The following is a 23,828-nucleotide window of genomic DNA, read 5'->3' on the forward strand; positions in this document are numbered from 1 at the left end:
ACAGTAATAAATAATTATTAATATAAAATCTATTAAGTATTTAATTATTTACTTCGTAAGTGAATATGGAGTGTATACTAATTATAATTAACATTACAATAAATTATAATTTAGTAGATTTTACACTAATAATAATTTAAATTTTGTATTTCTTGTAAATATTAAAAAAGATTTATGAATAATTAGTTATTAGTAATTACAGCGCACCTAGTAAATGTTACTTGCACTTGGAATATTGTTTTTAATTTTTTACGAGTATTCGATTTTAAGTGAAATATGTTTTTAAAACTTGAAATGCTTATAAAATAATATATAAAGATTGTATTAAAATGTTTCAGACAAGAATACAAAAATTCAAGTTATATCAGGTATTTATTTCTAATTACTTAATAATGAGGAAAGTAATGTAATTCAAATTAAAAATGTTAAACAAAAAAATTATCCAAGCATTCTAATTTTTAAGATTTATAAATTAAATATTAGTACTAAATGAAAAATATTTAAAATTAACCTTAGAGTTCTAGATTGAAATTATATTCTGTTTAAAATTATAATGTATTATTATAAAAGTAACAGAAAATCGACAAATAACTAAATATACAGCAGTCGGATGGTAAATTATAAAAATAAATGTGCATAGAGTATCTTCAAACTTAGATAAAATTTACAAAAAATAATTGGTAGTATTTTTTATAATTTTTAAGAAAATGGTAAGAATTTAAAAAAATTTACCTGTTTTGTTGAATGTTGAATTATGCAACTACTATCTTTGCTTATTATTTATTTCTAGTTTATATAGATGAATAATAGGTATTTAAGACGAAACATTTTGAAAATATCTTTATTGGATAAAAAAAATACAATGAATTATTGTTAATGTAGTTTATTTCTAGTGGGCTCAGTCCCGAATTGAATACAAATAGTATCAAAATAGTAATCAAACCCATATTAATTAATAAAGAATAAATTGTGTTTTTTTTTCATTAATTCAACTTGATACCTTATAATTTACTACTGTGAAAAATTCAATTTTTATTGTGCACACATACCTATTGTAAGAGTTGACATTTAAGAAATACGAAATAACTAGAATTATCTTTGCTATTATTTTTATGAAAGATACGACATAGGAGCTCAAATCAGATTTTTTAAATATATTTATAAAAGCCAATGTTCGCCAATATACTTGAAGATATTATATTTAGATCAGTAATAGTAATCAGGTAAAGTTGTTATTTTGGTTAAAGATTACGTCGTGATTTTTGTTAAAATTTCTTCCGAAGGTCACATATCATTATTTGTTTTGGATAATCCTTTAAGGGATTTTTCCCTTTCTGTCAAGGCTATCTACAACCTACGTAACTTACCAGTCGGCAGTCTGTGTGTGGCTCACCACAATAACCGTTCAACTATATCGACACTTACTATCGATATTTACTGAAGCAAAACTCCTAGGTCAAGTCTGAGTTAAGTGCAACTATTTGATTTTATTTATTTAGATGAGTGTGGTTAATATAAATACATACATATTTATGATAAGTTATATAAGTAAAAGAAAATAATTTCTAAATATATTTTTTTTGAAATCTTCTAGTTTTATCAAATTATGTATTATTGGGTTTTAAGTTTAAAACAAAACATTCAATTAAATTGATTTAAAATGGATTTTAATAAAATATTAATAGTACCCATAATAAGTACAAGTAACTACTATAATTATAAAATATATATTTCTAACATTTTTAGAGATTAGTGTAAAATTATCTTTATTCGACATGTTATTAATCTACACATTTTAATGTTTTAAACTTAATTTATCATAAAATAAACAAACGAATTTAAAATATATTGCTAAATATTTTTTGATGCAATATAAAATATTATGCAATATTTTTTTTTATAGTACTACTTGTGATATTTACCAAATATTTTACAGACAATAGTTTGGTTTACTTTTTATCCATTTAGTAATACACTTTTAAAAAGAATAAAAAAAAATTCAAAAATACCTCAATGATTCGTGATTGTTAAATATTCAATAGGCACCTAAAGAATCATAATATAAAATAAATAAGAGCAACATTAAATACATGTTATAAGGACTTCTATAATTTATACAATTTAACAATATAGAATTTTATATAATATCGGGTGATTAATAAAAATTATAATCACGCATTTAAAGAACTTATAAAAATATTACTTATTTTTACGTAAATGAGTATTACTAACATAATATAAATAATTATATATATATATTATCATATTGTTATTAAAACATCATTATTTGTGTCAATAAATAACAAAATATACAAATAATATAACTATAATATTGTATAAATAACTGCATTTAATAACATCTTAAAAAGGTTTTTTTATAGTGTTACAATAAATATATAATATTTCCAGTATTGTAAAAGATACTTTTAAAATTGTATTTAAATACAGATGCAAGTAAATCCATTCAGAGAGTATTTAAAATACATTTAAAATACTTTCAAGAAAACATATTTAAGAACAAATACAAATACTTACCATGTATTTAAATTCTTTTCAAATACTTTTTTTTTTACTTTTCTTCTAGTTAGCTTGCCAAATTAATGCTGTAATAACTAATTTAAAATTGTCATGTTACATTCAACTAGGTATAATTAGAACTTTTTGTACCACTTACTTAATTGTGTTCTAAAAAATAAAAATAAATAAAACTTGTTATATTATAGCAATTCTTTAATATTAGGTAGTAGTATTTCAATTAATAATTGAACAGTTGTTCATGAAATATAAAATACGAGGATATAAAAAGCAATTAAAAAAAAGAAATCATTTCCAAAAAAATTTTGTTGCATTTAAGTACATTTATATTTTGTAATAATCACATTCAAAAATGAACGAGACATCGGCAATAGGGGACAGGGGTTCTCAACATCTAGGAATGAAAAATATAAATAAAATAGAAAAATAGTATATTTTTCAAAAAAAAAAAAATATGTGTTGAGTGATGAATAATTTGTTTATCAAAAGTTTTTGATTTTCAAATACAAATACGTCCAAGACAGTATTTAAATACATGTACTCAAATATTTTTACTCAAATACTGCCAACATCTATGGTTTTTAGTTTGTATAATTCAAAATAAACTACGTTAAATTGTTTTCTTGTTTCATTACATTCATTTTTAGATTTCATATCTTTAAAGTTAAAATCAATTTCTTAGTATTCGGTGAGTGTAAACATGTTGATACATCGTTACTATTGGCAAAATAAATTATACTTGCATTTAATAATATTATAGGTAATAAATTATGTATTTAATGAACATTAAAAAACTTTTATCAAATTGTTTATTAATATATAAATATTTTTAATTTAATTATAACTATGACAAGTTAAAAAATCATTATACCTGCTTATATACATGTATTTACTTATTATAAATTGTATCTATTATACAATACATATACATGAATTAATAAATTTACATTTTAAAAATACTGTGTTAAATGAAGCAAAAAAAAAAAATATTGTTTTTCAGGTAGAAAATTTAGAATTTTTTGTTATATCTCTATAAATGATAGTTTAATGTTGGTTAAGAAATATTGTGATACACAATTTACTTTTGGTTCAATATTAGAGCACGTAACTATGTGGCTATGAATCATAGCCATAGTCAATTATCGTTTGTTGGTTTTATCGTGAATGTTGTTGACACTTGGAGGGAAAAAAATATCACGCTTGGTTCAGCAATACCAAAACGATCAATCTATATCGAGCGGATCACGAGGAATGTTTAATTTTTAATTTTGTAGTTTTTCGTTCATTACATTTTTAAAAATAATTCTTTTGTTTAGTTTATGTTACGTGTAAAAATTAAATTGTTCTATGTATTTTAGTGAAACATTTCAATACTATCAACAATAAAAGTCCAATTATTAAGGTAATAATAAATTTTATCATAACATGTATTTCAGTAGAGTTCAAAACACTTTATTGTTTAGGTCAAAATCATACTTAAAATGTTTATATTATTTAAATGGAATAATTATATTTTTACGACTCTGTACTGAAAATAAATAAAAATGTCTACGATGAAGGGATAGATCTAGAGTTTTTCGATATTTAGACACAGAGTTTTTAGATTTTAAGTGAAATAAGAGAGATTTAATACAATGTATGCTTTTAAATGGGATTAATAATAAATTGGTTTTGAAATGATGTTTTATTAAAAACGATTTTTTGTTTGTTATCACTTTTGAAGAATAAAAAATGCTTTTGATAATATTTATATATAATATGTTTGTATTTTTAAATTTTCAGTTTTTTCCAAATATTTTATCTACATAGTGTAATTTTTAATATATTTTGACTTTTCTTAACTTACTGTTTATAAATATTTTTCAGTTTTCTCTTTGATAAATGATGACAAAAAATTTCCTTGATCAAAATCTTGAAAATTTAATATACGAAACGTTTCATTTAAATTTTTCTTATGGCAATTTAAAAATATCAGATATTTATAGGTATATACACAGTTGTTTTTATTTATTTGATTTAACAACTTTAGTGAAATTGAATATTAAAAGAGAAAAATTAAATTTTCGCTAATGATTTCTGTTATTTTGTGGTCAATCAAATAATGTTTATCGTGGTGACTTAACTGTTCCGAATCGTTTATTATTATTTTCTATCCACAAAGAAATCTTCATAGAATGTCGAGATTAATTTTAAGCTATTTAATTAGCGAAACTATTAAAATCATTCTGTAGTAGGGTGATATTGAGTTATAAATTGTTATAGGTATTACAATATTATATAATTTATACGAAGATATGCATGATAATTTTGTCAAAATGTTGAACTTAATAAATAGTAGTTCAACTATTTATTAAGTTCAACAAACCGTTTTTCTAATGGAAAAATAAATTATTTATAGTTATTTATATAAATATATCATAAAATATTCTTAAATATATAGGCTGATATACTAAGTCTCCGCTCCAAATCTCTTTTTTTGTATACAATAATGATTCATAATATTGAATTTAAATTTAAAAAATCTATTACAGTGACTTCATAAATTATAAAGCACGCTCAAAACTTTACAATAGAGTAAGTTTTCCAGTTTTATTTGATATACTTAGACTTTTCTTTAACAATTTAGAATTCCTCTTATAGAGAAATAAATTTTAAATAGTTTTATAATATTACCTAAATTTTATGTTATGAACATTTATTTTTAATTATTTATATTCTATATTATCTATATTGTATAAATGTTGTTATTTTTAGGAAATAAATTGAAAAATGATATACTTCAATGAATTAAGTATTTATTAGTTTCTATTTTTATATAATCTTTTAAATTTAATGTAGATTATTTAAGGCGAATGTGCTAATGAAATAATCTTAATGCAGGCCATAAACGGTTATAATTTATAAGTTAAATCCGTTAATCGTTAGTCGTTATAGAATATAGTTGATTTTTACTATTGATTATACTATAAAGAGTTGCATATAAAATCACTAACCATTTAAAATACTAAATATATAAAATAAATAAATCAATTGTAAATATTTATTTGGGAAAAAATATATGCACCTATTATTGAAAAAGTAGGCTACGAAGAAATTAAACTGCTGTAAAATGTGCAATTGAACGTAAAAACGTTGCAGAAATACTGTTAAACGTTGTATTCTGTGTAAACCTTAAGTATTTATGTATAGGTATAATGAATTGTGCAACGAGGAAAATATGTAGAAATTGAATTTGACACGGGTGGCCATTAGATGAATATTGGTCGAAAAGAATACGATCACCATTGGTTTTTTGATGGTTTTTGACGATATATTGTTTGGAGTTTAGACTATAAAATGTAATCGATTGTTTTGGTATAAAAATGCGTGTATGTAAAAACGGTAATGGAATATAATGGTATATAAATATAATATACTGAAGTATCTAATATTTTATAACAAATGAGATATCTCATATAAGTCAGTCGTAAAATTTTAAAGTATAAGTTATTATGTATCATAATCTGTACGAGTTATAATATTTAAGTTAATACATGTTTAATAAGTTTTAGGTTTATCATTATTACTATTTTAGATTTTCAGCCGAGGTTTTATTGATTTTATTTTATTGGTTTTATTTTGATTTTATAATGATGTTTTTTTGTCTATCATCTCTTTTCGAATGAATGAAAATACTGCATGATTTGGTTGAATTTCAAAAATGAATAATTGTAGGTACTTGAAATTATACCAAATATTGAAATATTAGCTTTTCTATAAATGTTTTGATTTTTAAAATATTTTGAATTTATTTAACTTATTTATTGACAGTATCAAGTTTTTTCCTCTACAAAAATCGATGAATATTTTCGTTCGGTCAAAAACCTTGAAAATGCAATACATTTCACACCTTGTTATAATAGCTATTTTTTTTATTAACTTTTTTTTTTTAGCTTTCAATAAAATACTATTTAGCTTAATATCTATTTAACATTTTTGAAGATATATGTGCACGTTTTTTTTTATTTAAGTATTTTTGTTCAAATATGAACAAAATTAAATAAAAATAATTTTAGTTATTTTTTTGTACTTCAAAAATGTTATATGTTGAGACTTGAAAATGTTATGTATATTATAAGATTTTATACGCATTATAATATCAATATACACCTAAATGAATATTTGTTTCTTTGACCTCTATATACCAGAAATTACTGGACCATTTTTACTAAAATTTATATAAATTGATTTTTTGAGACTCTAATGATGTTTTCAGCTTATTTTTTCAACCCCTTATATGTTTCTATGTGTAATTCACACGTACTTTTATTAGACTCAAAAAAATATAATGTTATATTATTGTTGATTTTAATGGTTATCGCTAGTTGCAGATCATATTATTATTATTACTAGAAATATGGTATAAAAAATACAAACACATAGGACAATAAATATTATGTTATAGCAATATTATTAATTGGAAAAATAAGGTTAGGAAACAAATTTTAGAAGCAAACAATAAATTTTCAATCATAATAAAAAAAACCATGTGCATATTATGAATTGAACACATACAAAGTAATTTAAATAATAAGTAAATAATTATTTTTCACCTCATGTATAAAATGAGTTAAATCAAATAGCTGTAACAATTTATTTCAAAACTGTACATGAGCGAAAGCGAGTAATCTAGCTAGTATGTCATCAAATGTATTTAGTAATATTTGCTGACAGATCATCTTCGATCAAAATCGTTTTTCATGTGCAATGATTTATCGTTGAAGTCAAATCTAACACGTAAATTACCAGTGACTTACTCGACAGGGTACACTCGACATCTATTATAACTATATACTGCAGAGAGGTTACCTATTTCCCTCCGTTTTGTATTTGTTTGATGAGTACCTCGATTGCGCTATTCTATGTATACTCGAACGTCACAAAAATGTTTAAATATAATATCGGAATTCGTACCCATACATATTATGTAATATTTGTATTTGTTTCTTACAGTGAATTTCATCGTCACATCATTCGTCCGTTATTGCTGACAGACTTGACAAAACTACTGAAAACCATGACGAAACACTACCCCACGCCATTTACGCCTAAAGACTCGTCGGAAATGTGTATACAGACCAGAAAGCCACTTTCGGCCTGTCATACAGAGAACTTCGTGTTTCTACGGTTTCTTATGCATCTCTTCGGATACACCGTTGACGGGCCGCCGAAGACGAATGATAAAAATGTACTAATTGAATCATCCGCCACCACGGACACACAGATCGACTTGAATTTCTTGGATGGTTATCAACATCTGTTCGGTGAAATGTTTATGTCAGTGTTCCAGAATAAGAGGCGAAAAAGAGCGGTGGACGAACAGTACGATTTCGTGATTGTCGGTGCCGGGTCAGCGGGCTGCGTTGTTGCCAACAGATTGTCGGAAATTAAAGACTGGAAGGTATCTATATTTTATGCTACATTAAGTAGTTACAGGAACTGATCCACAATGATTTTGAAAGAACGTGAATTTCATACTTTACTCAAGCCTTACCTATTTTGTAAATATTGGTACCTACTTGGTAGGTATCTAAATATTATAATATTATACATTGGTATTATAAAATATCACTAGAACCACAATCAATCACATTGTTGCAACTACCCCTAAGATGTTGGATGACTGTAAAGGTACTTCATAATTTTTCCTGAAAAGTGGTTGAATCATGATGAAATGATGAAGAGGGAGGGGGGTTCTCCTCAATTATTGCCTTATAAAATTATAAAATACATTTTTTTACCATTTAAAGTTTACATCTGTTAATAACGAAGTGCTCCTTCACTCAAGCCAACCTTGACCTATTATATATCCTTCCATCTATTGTGCTTATTTTAAATATATTTTATACAGATTGTACATATGAAAAATAAATATGACAAAAAAATAAAAAATATCTGTTACTATAGACTTGTGAATTACTTTTATATTTTGTTGACATAGTTGAATTTGCTATTAGTTTATGTACAACATTAAAAACAACAGGATACGATATAGTAATAACTTCAAAAATATTTAATATTCTTAGTGAATAATATTATAGTTTGCTATAATATATGGGCATATCTTACAATCAAAATTACACTATTGATTCATTAAACAATATGTCATTAATTAATAACTATAGTATTGTTTTTGCATTTCAATAGGTATTACTACTCGAAGCCGGTATTGAGGAACCCGAATTTTCTTCTGTGCCAGGTCTTGCACCTTTACAATTGGGAAGCAAGATCGATTGGAATTATACAACACAGCCTGATGAACACATGTGTAGGTCTAGACCAGGAGGTGTTTGTGATTGGGCTAGGGGTAAAGTAATGGGCGGGTCAAGCACGATCAACTATATGATTTATACTCGAGGCAATATGGAAGATTATAATGAATGGGAACGTATGGGCAATGACGGTACGTACATTATCAGATAAGTATATAAATATAACACCATATTATACATTTCACATGTACAGTTTCACTGGTCTGAAATGAATACGTAACATCTTATTTTCTTTTTTCTTTTCTATTAATATATTCAATTTAAACATATGCCATCAGTATTTATATTTATATATATTTTATAATAAACTCATATAATTATATTATAGATAGATAATATTATACCTAACAGTATTACGAAACATTGGTATTAATTATGTATTATGTAGATATGTTTTATTTAGTTGGATTTAACATAGCGTATTGTAAATAATATAACATTTTACACTGTTCTAAAACACTTTTATTAAGATGAATAGTTAATAATCACTTTTTGATGGTAATAACACAATATGATGGGTTTTATTTGGGATAACTTAAATACGGAATATCATTTATCAGTAAGCCATCATATTATTTTACGTATTTAATAAGGTGTATGATATTATGTTATTTATACTGTAATTTATGTTTATATGTTTTTTTTTTACCATAAATACGATCTTTAAATTATTATGAAACCTGTCATCAGAGTATAATGGCGATGGATGATGATATACACCCACGTTTCTACCATAATGTTTAAATATGTATACACTATAATGTTTGCGTTCATGCGTTGTATAGCTTATTGTTATATAACACTTTTTATTTTTTAAAAACATGTTATTTTGTGGTAAGAACCAACCTGCGTGAGACTAATAATAGTACCTAAAAAAAAAAAAAAAAATCATACTCGTACAGTTTTTTGATAATTCGATATTACGAGTATGTACATAATACGTTCAAATCCGTTTGATCGTCATATCTCAGGGCGTGTCAAAAGAAAGTATCATCAAAATTACGTCATTCTTATGGGAATAAGATGCTCCGTGTGTATTTATTGTATACCTATTGATGGCCGTGAACAGTTGATTGTTTCTTTTAACTTGATTCTCAGGCGGCTATGTTATATATGGTGATAATTTATATATTTTGAGGATTTATTTTTTCTTGTATGGTATTGATAATGAACATATTATTTATAATTACTATTCAATATATAGGTACCTACCTACATAATATATTGTCTTACTAACAGCTGACCTGATAGAAACTACTGGAACGATTTCAATAAAAGTTTAATATATCAATAAATTCTCCAAGACTTTGAGGTTGTTATACGCTTCTTTTTCAACCTATATACTCTATACGATGGTCCAAACATGAATTTAATTTTGGTTCACAAAAATCGAATAATTTTTTGTTCATGCATAGGGTTATCATTGGTTAAAGAAAAAATAAATAAAATCTGCTTTTTTAATGAAAGAAAATAATCTATGTGTTTGTTATTCAAAAGTACAATAGCAAGACAATGCCCTTATGCTTGTAGACTCCGAAACAAATTTTGATGAAATTACATACATTTCTTTTAGAGATATCAGTAAAGTTTAGAAAGTGGTTTATTACTATATAACGTTTATTAATATACCAAATGCTTTATCCAATCTGTCTCAGATTAAAAATTAGTTTATAACGTGTGATTGCATCGATGCTGATTTGCTCGTGAATCAAGGTTCACTAAAACCGGTATATTACTGATATTGCCATATTTTATGTTTTTTCATTATATTCCGGAAGAATTCAGGTTATACAGCTAATATAAATATATAAATATGTATAAGTATAATAGATTTATACTAAGATATATATTTTTACCGGTAATAATAGCGGGTAAGCCACTATAAGATAACTGGTTCATAATTTATAATCTGAAATCTCCCCCGAATCGTAAAAATCAGTTAAATATTTTTTTTATTTTGATATTATATACTTTGAATTTTATACATGATAGTTGTTATTCGTGGCTTATATTCTAATACACTCTTACGATCCGTCTAGGGTCTAAAATAATATGTACATATATATAATTTGGTAACACTTGGTCAAAAACTGCGAATTTGCATATTATTCGTAATTTAGATATATCTCGACTAATATATTACCCAAACATCTATATATTACAATCTATTTTTATAATTGTTTTTGTTTTGCTAAAATCTTTCGAGTATTTTTTTAGTTTATAAACTTCAACATACTTAACGACTAATTAGCTTTTTCATAATTTTATATTCATATAGAATGGCTTTAATAGTTTAAAATGTTTAAATGATAAAATACACTAAAACACAGAGAATTATATCCAATCATGATAATTATTTTATTATTTGTGTTCACTGAAAATGCTATTTATATAAAAAAAAAATCGATTGTTGTGAGCCAAAAAAAAAAAATTATTAATGAGCCACTCTATAGATACATAGATTGTATACTCGTATAAATTATAGGTTGTAAAATGAAGCTGAAAATCTTCTTTATAAAGTTTTTATTAAAAAACGTTCCAGTAGTTTTTTAGTATATAGAGGTCAAAGTAAAAAAAAAGAAAAATAGAAACTTTTATTTTTTTATGTACGTATAGATACAACATATTAGAAGCTAATAAATATATCTTTAATTTTTATCGTAATATAAATTTATATATTATAAAAATATTTTTTTTTTCAGGATGGGGATATGATGAAGTCCTATACTATTTTAAAAAATCCGAGGATAATGAAGATCCAGAAGTTTATAAAAAAAACCCGAAGTTTCATGGTAAAGGTGGATACCTTACGGTGGAATGGTTTCCATATGTAGACCCTACAGCGGTATCTTTAATTAAGGTATAAAAAGCTTTAACGTTCACTAAATATTGGGTATAAAAAAAAAGGGGGAAAGTAGGTAATTGCTCTGTTGTACAGTAGGTGTCAAGTACCTATGCATCGTTATTGAGCAAGTCATTTCAATACATATATACATTAAATTTGAATTCAATGATGAGTCATTGTATTCGAAAAACTAAGTATATTTTCTGATATATTTATTTTAATAATGTTAGTAATTTATTTTACTGTTAGTAATATGTAGTTTGAATTTACGTTTGCAGAAAATATTGCATTTATTATATTATATTATATTATTATTATTTAATTGTTTCAATAGTATTTTCATATTTATATAATAATATTTTTCTTATTCATTTTTGAGTCAATTGGGATTTACCATAGACCAGTGTAAATAAGTTCGTGATATAAATAGGCAATAACATAAAAAAAAAAGTAAAATATTTTGAAAACATCACTGTATACTAATATAATAATATACATTAAAGTTTTAATTTCCTCACGCATAGTATTTTTGAATTATAACAAAACAACTAACACATTTTATTCTTCTTTTAAATAATTTATTCCATCTAAATTTAAACTTTAAATATTTATACCAAAAATTGTGTTTAAATAGTAAAATTAGATTTTTTAGTTTTAGTATGAATCACTAATGTGTTATGAGAAATCTTATGTTAAATTTTCAATCTTTTCGATCTAGTGACAATTTTTGTTATTAATATTAATAGATAAAAATCCAAAAAATAGCATTGAAAATGTGAAATGACTATAAATAACTCAAAAACAGTCGAAATATTTTTAAAATTATATAGTACGTAGAAAATATTAATATAAATATTTGAATAACATTTCAAATATCTACGATCATTCCTTTTAAATAACAGATAAATAAGGAAATAGATTTTGCTAAAATCTTTTTTATAGAAATTTTTATATTTTCGTTTTATTGTTTTTCCTAGTTATCGAGAAAATTACTTAGAGATTACTTTTGACGTCATAAAGAGCGACTATACGTAAATTTACTTGCTGCAAGAAAATATGTTTAAGTTGAAAATTTAAGAATTTTTACTGCTCTAAAAGGCGATGAAAGACAAAAAATAAACAATGCAGACACATCATTGTAAAGTCAATAAATTTGTTGCTCCACTTAGATTTTTGTTATATCGTTACACGTTTAAGTTATCTTATTTTATTCATATAGAATATAATATTATAAATTTTTAAATTATTTATAATATTTATTAAATAATTAAATAAACTACCACTTACCAGTAATTTTTAATTGTATTAAGTAATTCATTTTATGAGTAATATTACAAGAACAAAATATATCTTTAACGTTTAAATCAATTATTTCATTGTAATTTATATTATCGTTTTAGGCATGGCAAGAGAAAGGTTTGCCTTATGTAGATGTAAATGCCGAAAATCAAATAGGTGTGACTCATTTACAATCGACGGCTAGGCACGGCGAACGGATGAGCACCAATAAAGCGTTCATAAGACCGATTAGAAAAAAACGGAAAAACCTAACTGTTCTAACAGACGCACACGTCACTAGGGTATTGATTGAAAAGAAACGTGCTATTGGGGTGGAGTTTTTGTATAAGAATAAAATAAGAACGGTATTCGCGAAAAAAGAAGTGATTCTGAGTGCCGGCAGTCTAAACTCGCCTAAAATACTGATGCTTTCCGGTATCGGGCCCAAAAAACACTTGGAGAAGATGAACATTAAAGTGGTGAAGAATTTGCCTGTCGGTAAGAATCTACAGGACCATGTCACGAGCGACGGTATTGTAATACGCGTGAAAAAAACCGCCACTGACAAACCACTCAAAGAGAAAAAGGAAGACGCTATTTTGTACAAAAAAAAACGAAAAGGTCCTTTGGCGGCCACTGGCCCATTACAATGTGGCGTATTCCTTCAGACAAAGTACGCTGGTTATAGTAAATTATTATTACACAAAAATACTGTTTTACACTGTCGTTATACGGCGCACTTGAACGCAACACATTATTCGTTTGTGGTTGACATCTTATATTGTTGCATATTAATACAATTATTAATAATACTAATTATTATATCAATATTATTATTTTTATTTATTATTTTTTATTTTTTATTATTTTTCAATATTCCCATAAACACTTTTAAGAAACACTATCATGTACTAACATACATTTGACAATATTCCTTATAGATATGAAGATTCACCGGATCTCCCGGACATAAATTATGCATTTGATAATAGTAACGAGAAAGATTGGATTCTCGACCCCGCAAATGCCACAAAATTCGCTATGTCTCCTGTTTCTTATTACGAAGCGATTAATGTAAGACCGATATTGTTGAAGCCAAAAAGTAGAGGGTATATATTACTCAACCATACTCATCCAATATGGGGTCAACCACTGATTTATCCACGTTTCTTTACTAAAGGGAACGATCTTGAAATACTTGTTGAAGGTAATATAAATAATATAACACATCTATTATATACGTAGCTATAATATAAATTAAAATCCACAGATAAACACTGGAAATGTCCATATTAAATATTATTGTCATAAACTATTCACAGATACATTTTAAAAATAAAAACATTAGTCATATTATATAATAGTTAGCACGGTTTTTTTTTGAATATTCGTTTTCTTATGATATAACAGTATCAAACAACAAACTAGAATTAAATATTTATTAATTATAATTTAATAGTTAACGGGAACGTACCAATTATTTTAACCCATTTTACAGTAATAAAGGTATATTAGATAGAATTCTTATGTTATATTTATTTTTAATGACTATAAGTACCTATAGAACATGTTTTATAATCAATCGTAATACTATTAAATTATTGGTTGGAATAAATAGTTTCATTATATAATAATTTATGAACTGTGATATTTTTGTCTACACTATAATATCTTGTTAGTGTTCAAATAATAATATTAATTTAATTCAAATGCAATATTAATCGCTACTATAATACAATAATAGTTTTAATATTGAAATAATAATAGTATTGATTGGTCTAAGTCTCAGCTTAACTACATTGATGTAATGCATCATAAATATGATATATACAATTTGAGTTTTTTTCTTTATATAATTATATCTAAAATCATTTCATCAGATACGAATTAAAATTTCAATATTTTGTTTAATATTATTTATAATATGATATGAGTTTTTACTAATGACTAATCTCAGAAAATATCTATATTAGACTTCAATGAAAAAGTTTTATTCATAGATTTATTGAGACTCACAGGGTGTTTAAGCATATTTTTCGACCTTCATACTTTACAACTTGGCTCAAACATGAATTTCGTTTAGGGCCACGAAAATCGAATATAGTTGTTAATTTATATTTAACATTGCTATTGGTTACAGAAACAAATGAAAAAATAGTATACGGACTAGCCGACAAACCATGTGTATGTACGAATTTGATTTTAAATAAAATAAAACAACTTTAATTTATTGTTTGTTACTCAAAATTATATATAACAAAAAAATAAATTACCTACTTTATATTCGTATTATTATTTATTGTTTATAGCTCTTAAATTCAAAAAACTACGATTTTTACGAAAATGTTAGCGACTGTTTTTAGTAGTATCGGAAAAATGTAGAGTAGTTTATAATACGTTACAAAATATACCAATTGCTATAACTTAGCCCATCTCGGTTATTAGTTCATAAAACGAGGTATACCGATACCAATTTGTCGCGAATTAAGGTAAATTAAAACCAATATATTATATCGATAATACCGATTCGATGTAGCGTTGTACTTTATGTTTTTTAATTTTTTTCTTGACGTAGTCAGACTATGCAGCTAGTATTGCATATAAAGTATTATTTTGATACAGTAGAAATGAAACTAAGCTTGTCAGAAATAACATAAAATAAAAAATGAAAACAAAAATATTGATAATAATTGTTACCATAATCGATTTTCGCAATCACATAAGGTACTTACCTTAAAATATAAAATGTGGCAACTACGATTAAAACAATCTCTAATTTAAGTTAGGATTGCTTCTTCTTAACCCAGTTTTTTAAAATGTATACCCGTTAAATACTTAATGAAGTCGTTGACGTAAATGTACATTTTCAAATATAACACTGTTATTTATTTACATATGCTGTATAATATTATCATAGACGGTGCTTAATCGAAACATTTGCAAAACCGAACATTCATCGAAATAATTACTCATTAGTAATTACGTAACGTTTTAGGTCACCATCATAGTGTTTTTATACTATGTAATAGTAACCATTTTGTCAAGTAATGTTCATCCTCTTAAACTGCGATTCGTACTGACTTAATGACTAGTTTTCTAGTGCTAAAATCAGGTTAACAGTATCCAGTTGACTATTTTACAATGTACATATCCACACGTGAATGTGCGTGTGTGTAATATCATAATAAAATTCTTTAATTTCAAAAAGGCATTGTCATCTCCCATCAAAACATTATGAATTATAATAAATTACCACAGTCTACTATGTAATTGCGTGTTAATAAATAATTTCTCGTTACACAAGTACACAATGTAGATATACAAAATTAATATTATTTATGTTATTTTTAATATCTTATCGTTGCGAATAGTGTTAATGTATGATTTGGAATTGACCCTGCCGGTAAATTAGAGAAAATGCATTTAATTTTTTTTCATGTAAAAACTTTGTATTTGGACTTCAGAACAAATATTTCCATATAATTAATTTTAGAAATTTTAAAATATTAAATCTTATAAAACATTGAGTTTGAGTACCTAAAACACTTAACAGGTGACTTTTTGCTGGTTGGTTCTTATTTGGAGTATAAAATACCGTATCCATATAAATTCAATATAGGTTAGGTAGTTATATACGATTCTCGAAGAGGAAGTTGGTAAAATTTTTTATTTTTAGATATATTATTTTTTTTTTAAATTTTAATTAATTTTATTTTCATACTGTCAACACCCTGAAAACATTTTTTATATCAAAGGTTAACAGCTGATAATAAATAATGTTTGAATAATACATAATATCTATGATAAGCTTATTGAATACTTTTTAATATTTTTGTTTAAGATATCTGATTTTTGACCGGATATTTTCCTCATCGGTAAAATTTTATTTAAAATTAAAAATATTAAATACTACATATATATTACGAAGAATGTGTGAAATATTGATAGGAATTAGGATTTTTTTGTCACTGCCACACTCTAGTGTACTAGTATATTCCAATAGCACCAAAGCAATCACACATAATTACGACTTATGTAAAAAAAAAAAGTTGTTATTAGATTCATCTAATAAGAAATATAGTAATACACAAAGTAAAAAATGTTCGATAATTGTACATCATAGTTTTCATTAGTAAAATATATTATATCATCTGGATAGAAGAGATATCATGTCCATGAGCGTAACTAGAATTTAGTGGTTACAGAGGCTAGAGTCTTGCGCAATATAAAAATGAATAATATTAAAATATGTGTATACAAAGTAGCTTATTACAGCATTATTAAATAAAAATAGTAGGTATTTCAAATTGATGATAGGAGATAAAATTGTATTAAGAAAGACATTTGAAGGGTTTATTAATATCCTCAATGGTATAAAAATAGGTTTGCTGATGATATTGTTTTGACGTATTACCTTAACAGAAGAACAGGAAGCATACCCTGTATTATAAATATATATATATATATTTGCGGTGTATTAAAATATAATTATTACCTATATTAATTATTAATATTTTATTTTATGTATATCATGACATCGCCTGAGAATTGTTTTTAATATTAAATAATATGTGCAGGTATGAAAATCGCAGCGAATCTGGTGAACACGGAGTCAATGCGTAAAATAGGTGCCATGTTAGTCAACGTGCCGGCAAAGGCTTGCAAAAAATATAAGTTCGGCTCGGACGAGTACTGGGCGTGTGTGGCCACCGAGTACACGGCCACCATATACCATCCGGTTGGCACGTGCAAGATGGGACCGGAACAAGACGACGACGCCGTCGTCGACCCGGAACTGCGCGTGCACGGGGTTGCAGGTCTCAGGGTGGTAGATGCTTCCATCATGCCCACTATTGTCCGGGGAAACACGAACGCGCCGACCATAATGATTGCGGAAAAGGCGTCTGACATGATCAAGGATAAATGGCATCAGCATCACGACAACGGAGCTGTCGTCAAGGAATAACGAGATGCGTGGTATCTTATTATTACATATTGTATGGCATTATTGTCTTCGACGGCGAGACCCATGGCTGTCGACTCCAAAAAGTAGTCATTTTCTTTTTTGGACTACTTTTGAGAGGATGCTACCCATGCATGTGTTGACTTTGGTTTACAAACTTTGTGGAATAGAAAATTTCCGTTCATCAGAATTGGTTGTGTGTAATTAGCTTAAAATATCGAAAAAACTAAAAACGAACATCCGTTCTTATATTAAAACTAACATTTCCGATGAACAAATATGTGTTATGCTGTACGTTTGTAAGACGGAGACAACCCGTGCATGGTTGACGTTATCTAGTTAAGACGACTCCGCGCACTCACCACTTAAAAGGGTTTGATATAGGCAGTTTTAATGCAATTTGAGAAGAATTAAAATATTATGTTTAATCTTAAATATATTTAGATACTAATTAAAAGTATTTTAAAAGTGATCCCATGTCAGTTATAACAACAGCTGTTGATTATTGCGTAATAATATTGTATTGTAAAGGAAAACGGTTTCACACAGGACAAACTTACGAGTAAGTACATTATTTACAGTAGATATAACTTAACCGAATTTTCACACTACTTTTTTATTTTATTGATACCAAAACACGATAATTTTTAATGAACATAAAGAAACGTTAATTAATCTGTATGGATAAATGAATGCTATTGTCTTTAAGCTATCAAAAAAAAAAAAAATAATAATAATAATAAAAATGATTCGATTCGACATATTATGTAAATGTCTTCTGTATGTTAAGTAAAAATTTAGTTAAACTAATGTGAATACTGACTTAAGATATTAGTCTGTTCCGTGCAAAACCATGTTCATAGGTAAATTACAAGTGATGTGGCATCTTCTTAAAGGTGATCTCTGTCTGACCATTCTGTAAAATTTATCTATTACACAAACGAATTAACGCAAAGGGATATCGATAGGATCTTTTTTTTTCGAAAAAATTGCATAAATAGGACGACAAATAAATAAAACAAAATACAGAGAAGATATGTCTATGTTTAAATGTCTGCAAATACTCATATATTATATTATAGTTTAAGAAATTATGTTGTACAGTGCACTAAATTTAAGTATAGTAATTATTAATTTTAGTGAAAATATTTAATAATTAATACGGGTAATAAGTAAAAACGTATAAGTTATAATCAAAAAGTATGCACTAATCCGTGTTTTTAGGCTATCATAGTTTTTATGTATAAATTATTTTATTATACATTTATACCTACAATAATTTATTACTGAATACAATATAAAACTAACAATACGAAGTTTCTGTAAAAGATTTAAAGATAAAAATGTGCATCTTATCAACATACAGTTGTTAGTTGAATAATATGTATCCTATTATTAGGTATACAAGTTACGTAGTTTTTCTTTTTAATTTTATCGTGACCGTAATAATAAGTAGGTATTGCAATATATTATACATGATTCGTGATGAAGCAGAAATCGCTTAATTCAGTGCAAACTGCAGAAAATAACAGAAACAGGTCAAAACAGCATGTATTTATTTATACTTTATTGTTTAGTTCGTTTTAAATTAAAAAATAATATAATAATATAAAAATATTATAGAAATTCATAAGAAATATAGAAAACTCAAAATCTTAGTAAACTGTATGGAAATACGTATTATGTTTATAATATAATAAGTATTAGATTGATAATGAAATGAAAAAAAAACAACAAAGAATTGTTAAAATAATTTGGTTGTAGTATTTTTATAGTTCATATAGATTAAATCATGACACGTATTGACTACATTAAAAAAAATCTATAACACTCTCTAACTTATCAACATTTAAAGAAATAAAGACAGGTATACAAAATGCTAGCTTTGGCATTAGCTTGCAAATTGGGCAGTTGTTTCTAGTATATCGTAACTAATCTAACCTGCGTGTTTTATACTCGATAAATATAAATATTGTATATTTCAAGTCAATTAAAACCGAAATACGTTGATCCCATTCACGCAGTACATTATTTTTAAAACCAATCCAGGTTAGGTTAGGTTACCAATCCGTTAAAATTATTTTTTATTCGTCCTATATCTTCTAAAGTAGGTACTATCTAGTCATTTTAATATTTAACAAACGTATGTTTGAGATGATAGCATTATACTTTTAATACCAATTATAGTCTTACATAATAAAAGTACTATGTATGTCGGTATGTGTTTTATTCATAATAATAATAATTAATATGCAACATAGTTATTTCTCATAGCTTTTCCCCTAATTTTATTTTTCTATTAAATATCTAAATATATGATAATTTAATTGAACAGGTAATGAGTATTGAGTACCTTCTAAAGTGCATTTGTCGTTTTACAAAATGTTTTCAATGTGGAATTATATTTCTATATTATAGAATTATGCTAACATAATAAGATTATGGTCATGAATTCGGGATAATAGTATAACCCTAGAGAATACTAAATTTATATTTTTAATTTACAAATACAGTTTATCTATTACTCATTATTTGTACATCAATATGAATTAAACTTGAACATATAACATTTTCTACTTTTACATTATACAACATAGTGCAAACATAAATTGGCTAAAACCGGATCCTCGTAATAATGTGCCTAAATATTATAATATTATACATTTTATATAATAATAAGTAGTACACGTTATTAGATACCTATTTAATTATTCTAAATTTTAATCTTTTATTTCTATTCATATTATCGTATTCAGTAACCATATAATATTAATACATATTTTAATATTTTAATTTTTAATTTGTATCATTTATAATTCTACCTCAGAAAAAATCATAAAATAGAGTTATATGTCTTACTAGTACGTACCTATGTCTGAAATATAAAATATAAAATCTATGTGGTGATAATAATTTGAACTTAGAAAAATATAATAAATCAGCGGAATACGTTTTTAAGAATAATAAATGTATACTAGTACGTATGTTTTTTTTTACTAAATTACATTATTTAGGAACTAAAAAAAGGTACTTTCATGTACCCATTACTAGGGTAAAAACTTAAATATTTACTCAGTTTTGTTTTGTAAAATGTCGATAATTTTGTAAGACATGCATGTTGCAAATATACTATAGTAATAAGTAATTTATAATAATATTCGTATAGATATTTACAATTTTAAACGTAAAATGTATATAAAATTAAGAAGTATTGACTATATAATATAAAACTATATTTATTCTTTTTGCGTACTTAACTAATTTTGTAATATAGTTTTATATTCTAACTATTTATATTTTAGTACAATAGTTAGTAATTATTTTAATCAACGGAAATAATAATTATTGCTCAAAATATTATAGTACAACAAAAACTACTTATTATTTATATTAACATTCTATATTTTAGCTATGCTATTTTAAATTTAAATAAAATAAATAATATTATCAACTAATAATTTTTATGACTTATAAGTAAATTGTTGCTTATATATTGTATCTCAATAGTGAAATAATGAAAACATCAATGTAAACTTAAATTAAAAGCTCATCATTATAATTAGGTTAGGTATATATTAATTTGTTGATATAAGTTTTTAAACATATATGTAGATATGAATTATTTTTGTAAATTATTAATATAATATACAATAATAATTTTAAAATCGTAAGTCATAATTATTATAGATACAGTTGTTATTATTATTTATTTTGTAAGTATACACCTATTATGTAAACATATTACTTAGTTTAATTTAAACTTAAAAAAATAATATTAATTATTTGTATTAATTATATTATATTTGCTGTATTTTTATTCAAAATCGCTGAATATTGATTATATGTACCTACTACAGATAAATAAATAAATTTTATGTTTAGGTGTCATGGTCTCATACTCTCGTCATGTCTATATTACGAGTAGTGGGAGGATTTGGCCATTTTTTTGGATATGAAAGTTAAATGGTATACTTAATTCTTTCTAATGAGTTGCATATTATTGGCCTTGATTACCTACATACTTTGTACGTAACGTTTAAGCATATAAAGATAGAGGTATATTCTGTATTTAACAAAATTTGAAAAATAATAATAATTCATAAACAACTTGAATTACTGATTAAATCAATTTTTTACTCAATAATTTTACTGTTATTAATGTTATTATAATATTATTTTAAACTATTTTAAACCCATTAAATTATAAAGGATAACAAATACAATTAAGAATTTAGTATATGTTTTATTATATAATAATATATAATTATAGTGTAACATGCATACGGAATTGTTAATTTATCAATAAGAACATATTTTGACTATTATTATTCAAATTTATGTATTTCTATTATTTGCATTGATACAAATACGCTATTTATCATTTTTTTTTTTTTTTTTTTTTTACTTAACATATCCTTTGGTAAACGGCAACAGCAATGCCTAATGTGATAAATTTACAGTTAGTATTAAATTTGGTTTAGTAAATTTGTAGTAACAATGATTTTGATTGTAATAATATGACGAATCATATTTTTAAGTTGATATTAATAAAACGTCAAAAATTAAACGATACATCGCGACTATCAACTGCTAAATTAATCATTTAAGAACGAGTTATTATTATTTCTTTGGTATGAAATTTTTTACACTTCAAAATTTGTGGTATGACTTTATCTTAACTTTAAACTATTTTTAATTGTTTGGATATTAAATTAGTTGTTATTCTTTTTGCTAAAATATAAAATAAATAGTTAAATATCTTTTAAAATTATTATCGAGGTTCTTTTATTTTATTTTATAAAAATTAAAACTAAAAATAATTCAACAATATTGATAGTCCTGTGAAATTAGTTTTATTTACTATTGTAAAATAATGAATTTTGTTTCATATTTAGGTAAATCTTAACATAGAAGGTATCATAGTAACCAGTTCTTAATGTGTGTGAACAACAATATTGAATACTACAATAAAGATAAGAGAACTACTATAAAACTATAACTATAACTATACTAGTATAACTACTACTACTAACTACTATAGTACAAGTTAAGTACGAAGTAGCAACCGTTGGTTATTAATTATTTTATAAATAATTGTTACTACCTATGTAGATAGTCGATTATAATTTTGAATATTTCTGACTGGAGATAAATTTATGATTTTTTCCATGGCAGTAAGCAGACAAATTTTTGAAAATGATTACACTACAAACAAAGTGAATAATGAATTATACCATTGTAAAAAATTAAAGTACCAATTTTGTTTTTATTTTTATATAATTTACGAACATTGATATAACTGAGTAATAAATACCAATCGTCTGAATTCAAAAAAAATAATAATAATAATAAATAAAAATAAAAGGCTAAGCCATAAAGTTTATTAAACTTTACACGCAATACCCAATTTATTATTTTTGTACAGTAATTCTTAAACAATTTTATAAAAATGATGAAATTCTATTTTTTTATGAATAATTATAATATATGATTTTTAATTTATAATCATGACATAACTATAGTACATACTTTATAAAACATCTCTAGGTTGACAATTCTCATTCTTGTATATTGTATTTTTTCTGGTGAACATTATTTATTTGCATTGTTAATAAAATCAATTTTTTATATTTCATATCCATTTCAGTCCAGTTACTACTATACAATGCGAATAGTATAGACGCTTTCTAAAAAACATATAAATATTAAATTTATGAAGTAAATAATAGTAATTTAATATTCAATACGAATTATTCATTATTGTAATTCACATAGAATACTTTCAATTTTTATTTCGGTTTTTGTATGTAAAACATATTACTTTATGTATTATTAATTATTAAATAATTTGTATATTTTTATTTCACTTTTAAAACTTTCGCATTTAAAATTACTT

At 24.8% G+C, this 23,828-nt stretch overlaps 1 protein-coding gene across 1 annotated transcript; it reads left to right on the top strand.

Moving 5' to 3' along the window:
• Positions 1-3,839: 3,839 nt before the first annotated feature.
• LOC113551694 (glucose dehydrogenase [FAD, quinone]-like) lies at positions 3,840-18,648 on the top strand. Its single transcript, XM_026954091.1, has 7 exons — positions 3,840-3,937; positions 7,528-7,975; positions 8,722-8,977; positions 11,549-11,706; positions 13,092-13,642; positions 13,911-14,176; positions 17,547-18,648. The coding sequence occupies exons 2-7, from the start codon at positions 7,592-7,594 to the stop codon at positions 17,933-17,935; spliced, it is 2,004 nt and encodes a 667-aa protein (XP_026809892.1). The 5' UTR covers positions 3,840-3,937; positions 7,528-7,591; the 3' UTR covers positions 17,936-18,648.
• The last annotated feature ends 5,180 nt before the right edge of the window (positions 18,649-23,828 follow it).

Source organism: Rhopalosiphum maidis, chromosome 2 (genome assembly GCF_003676215.2).
Source record: "Rhopalosiphum maidis isolate BTI-1 chromosome 2, ASM367621v3, whole genome shotgun sequence".
NCBI classification, from domain to species: domain Eukaryota; kingdom Metazoa; phylum Arthropoda; class Insecta; order Hemiptera; family Aphididae; genus Rhopalosiphum; species Rhopalosiphum maidis.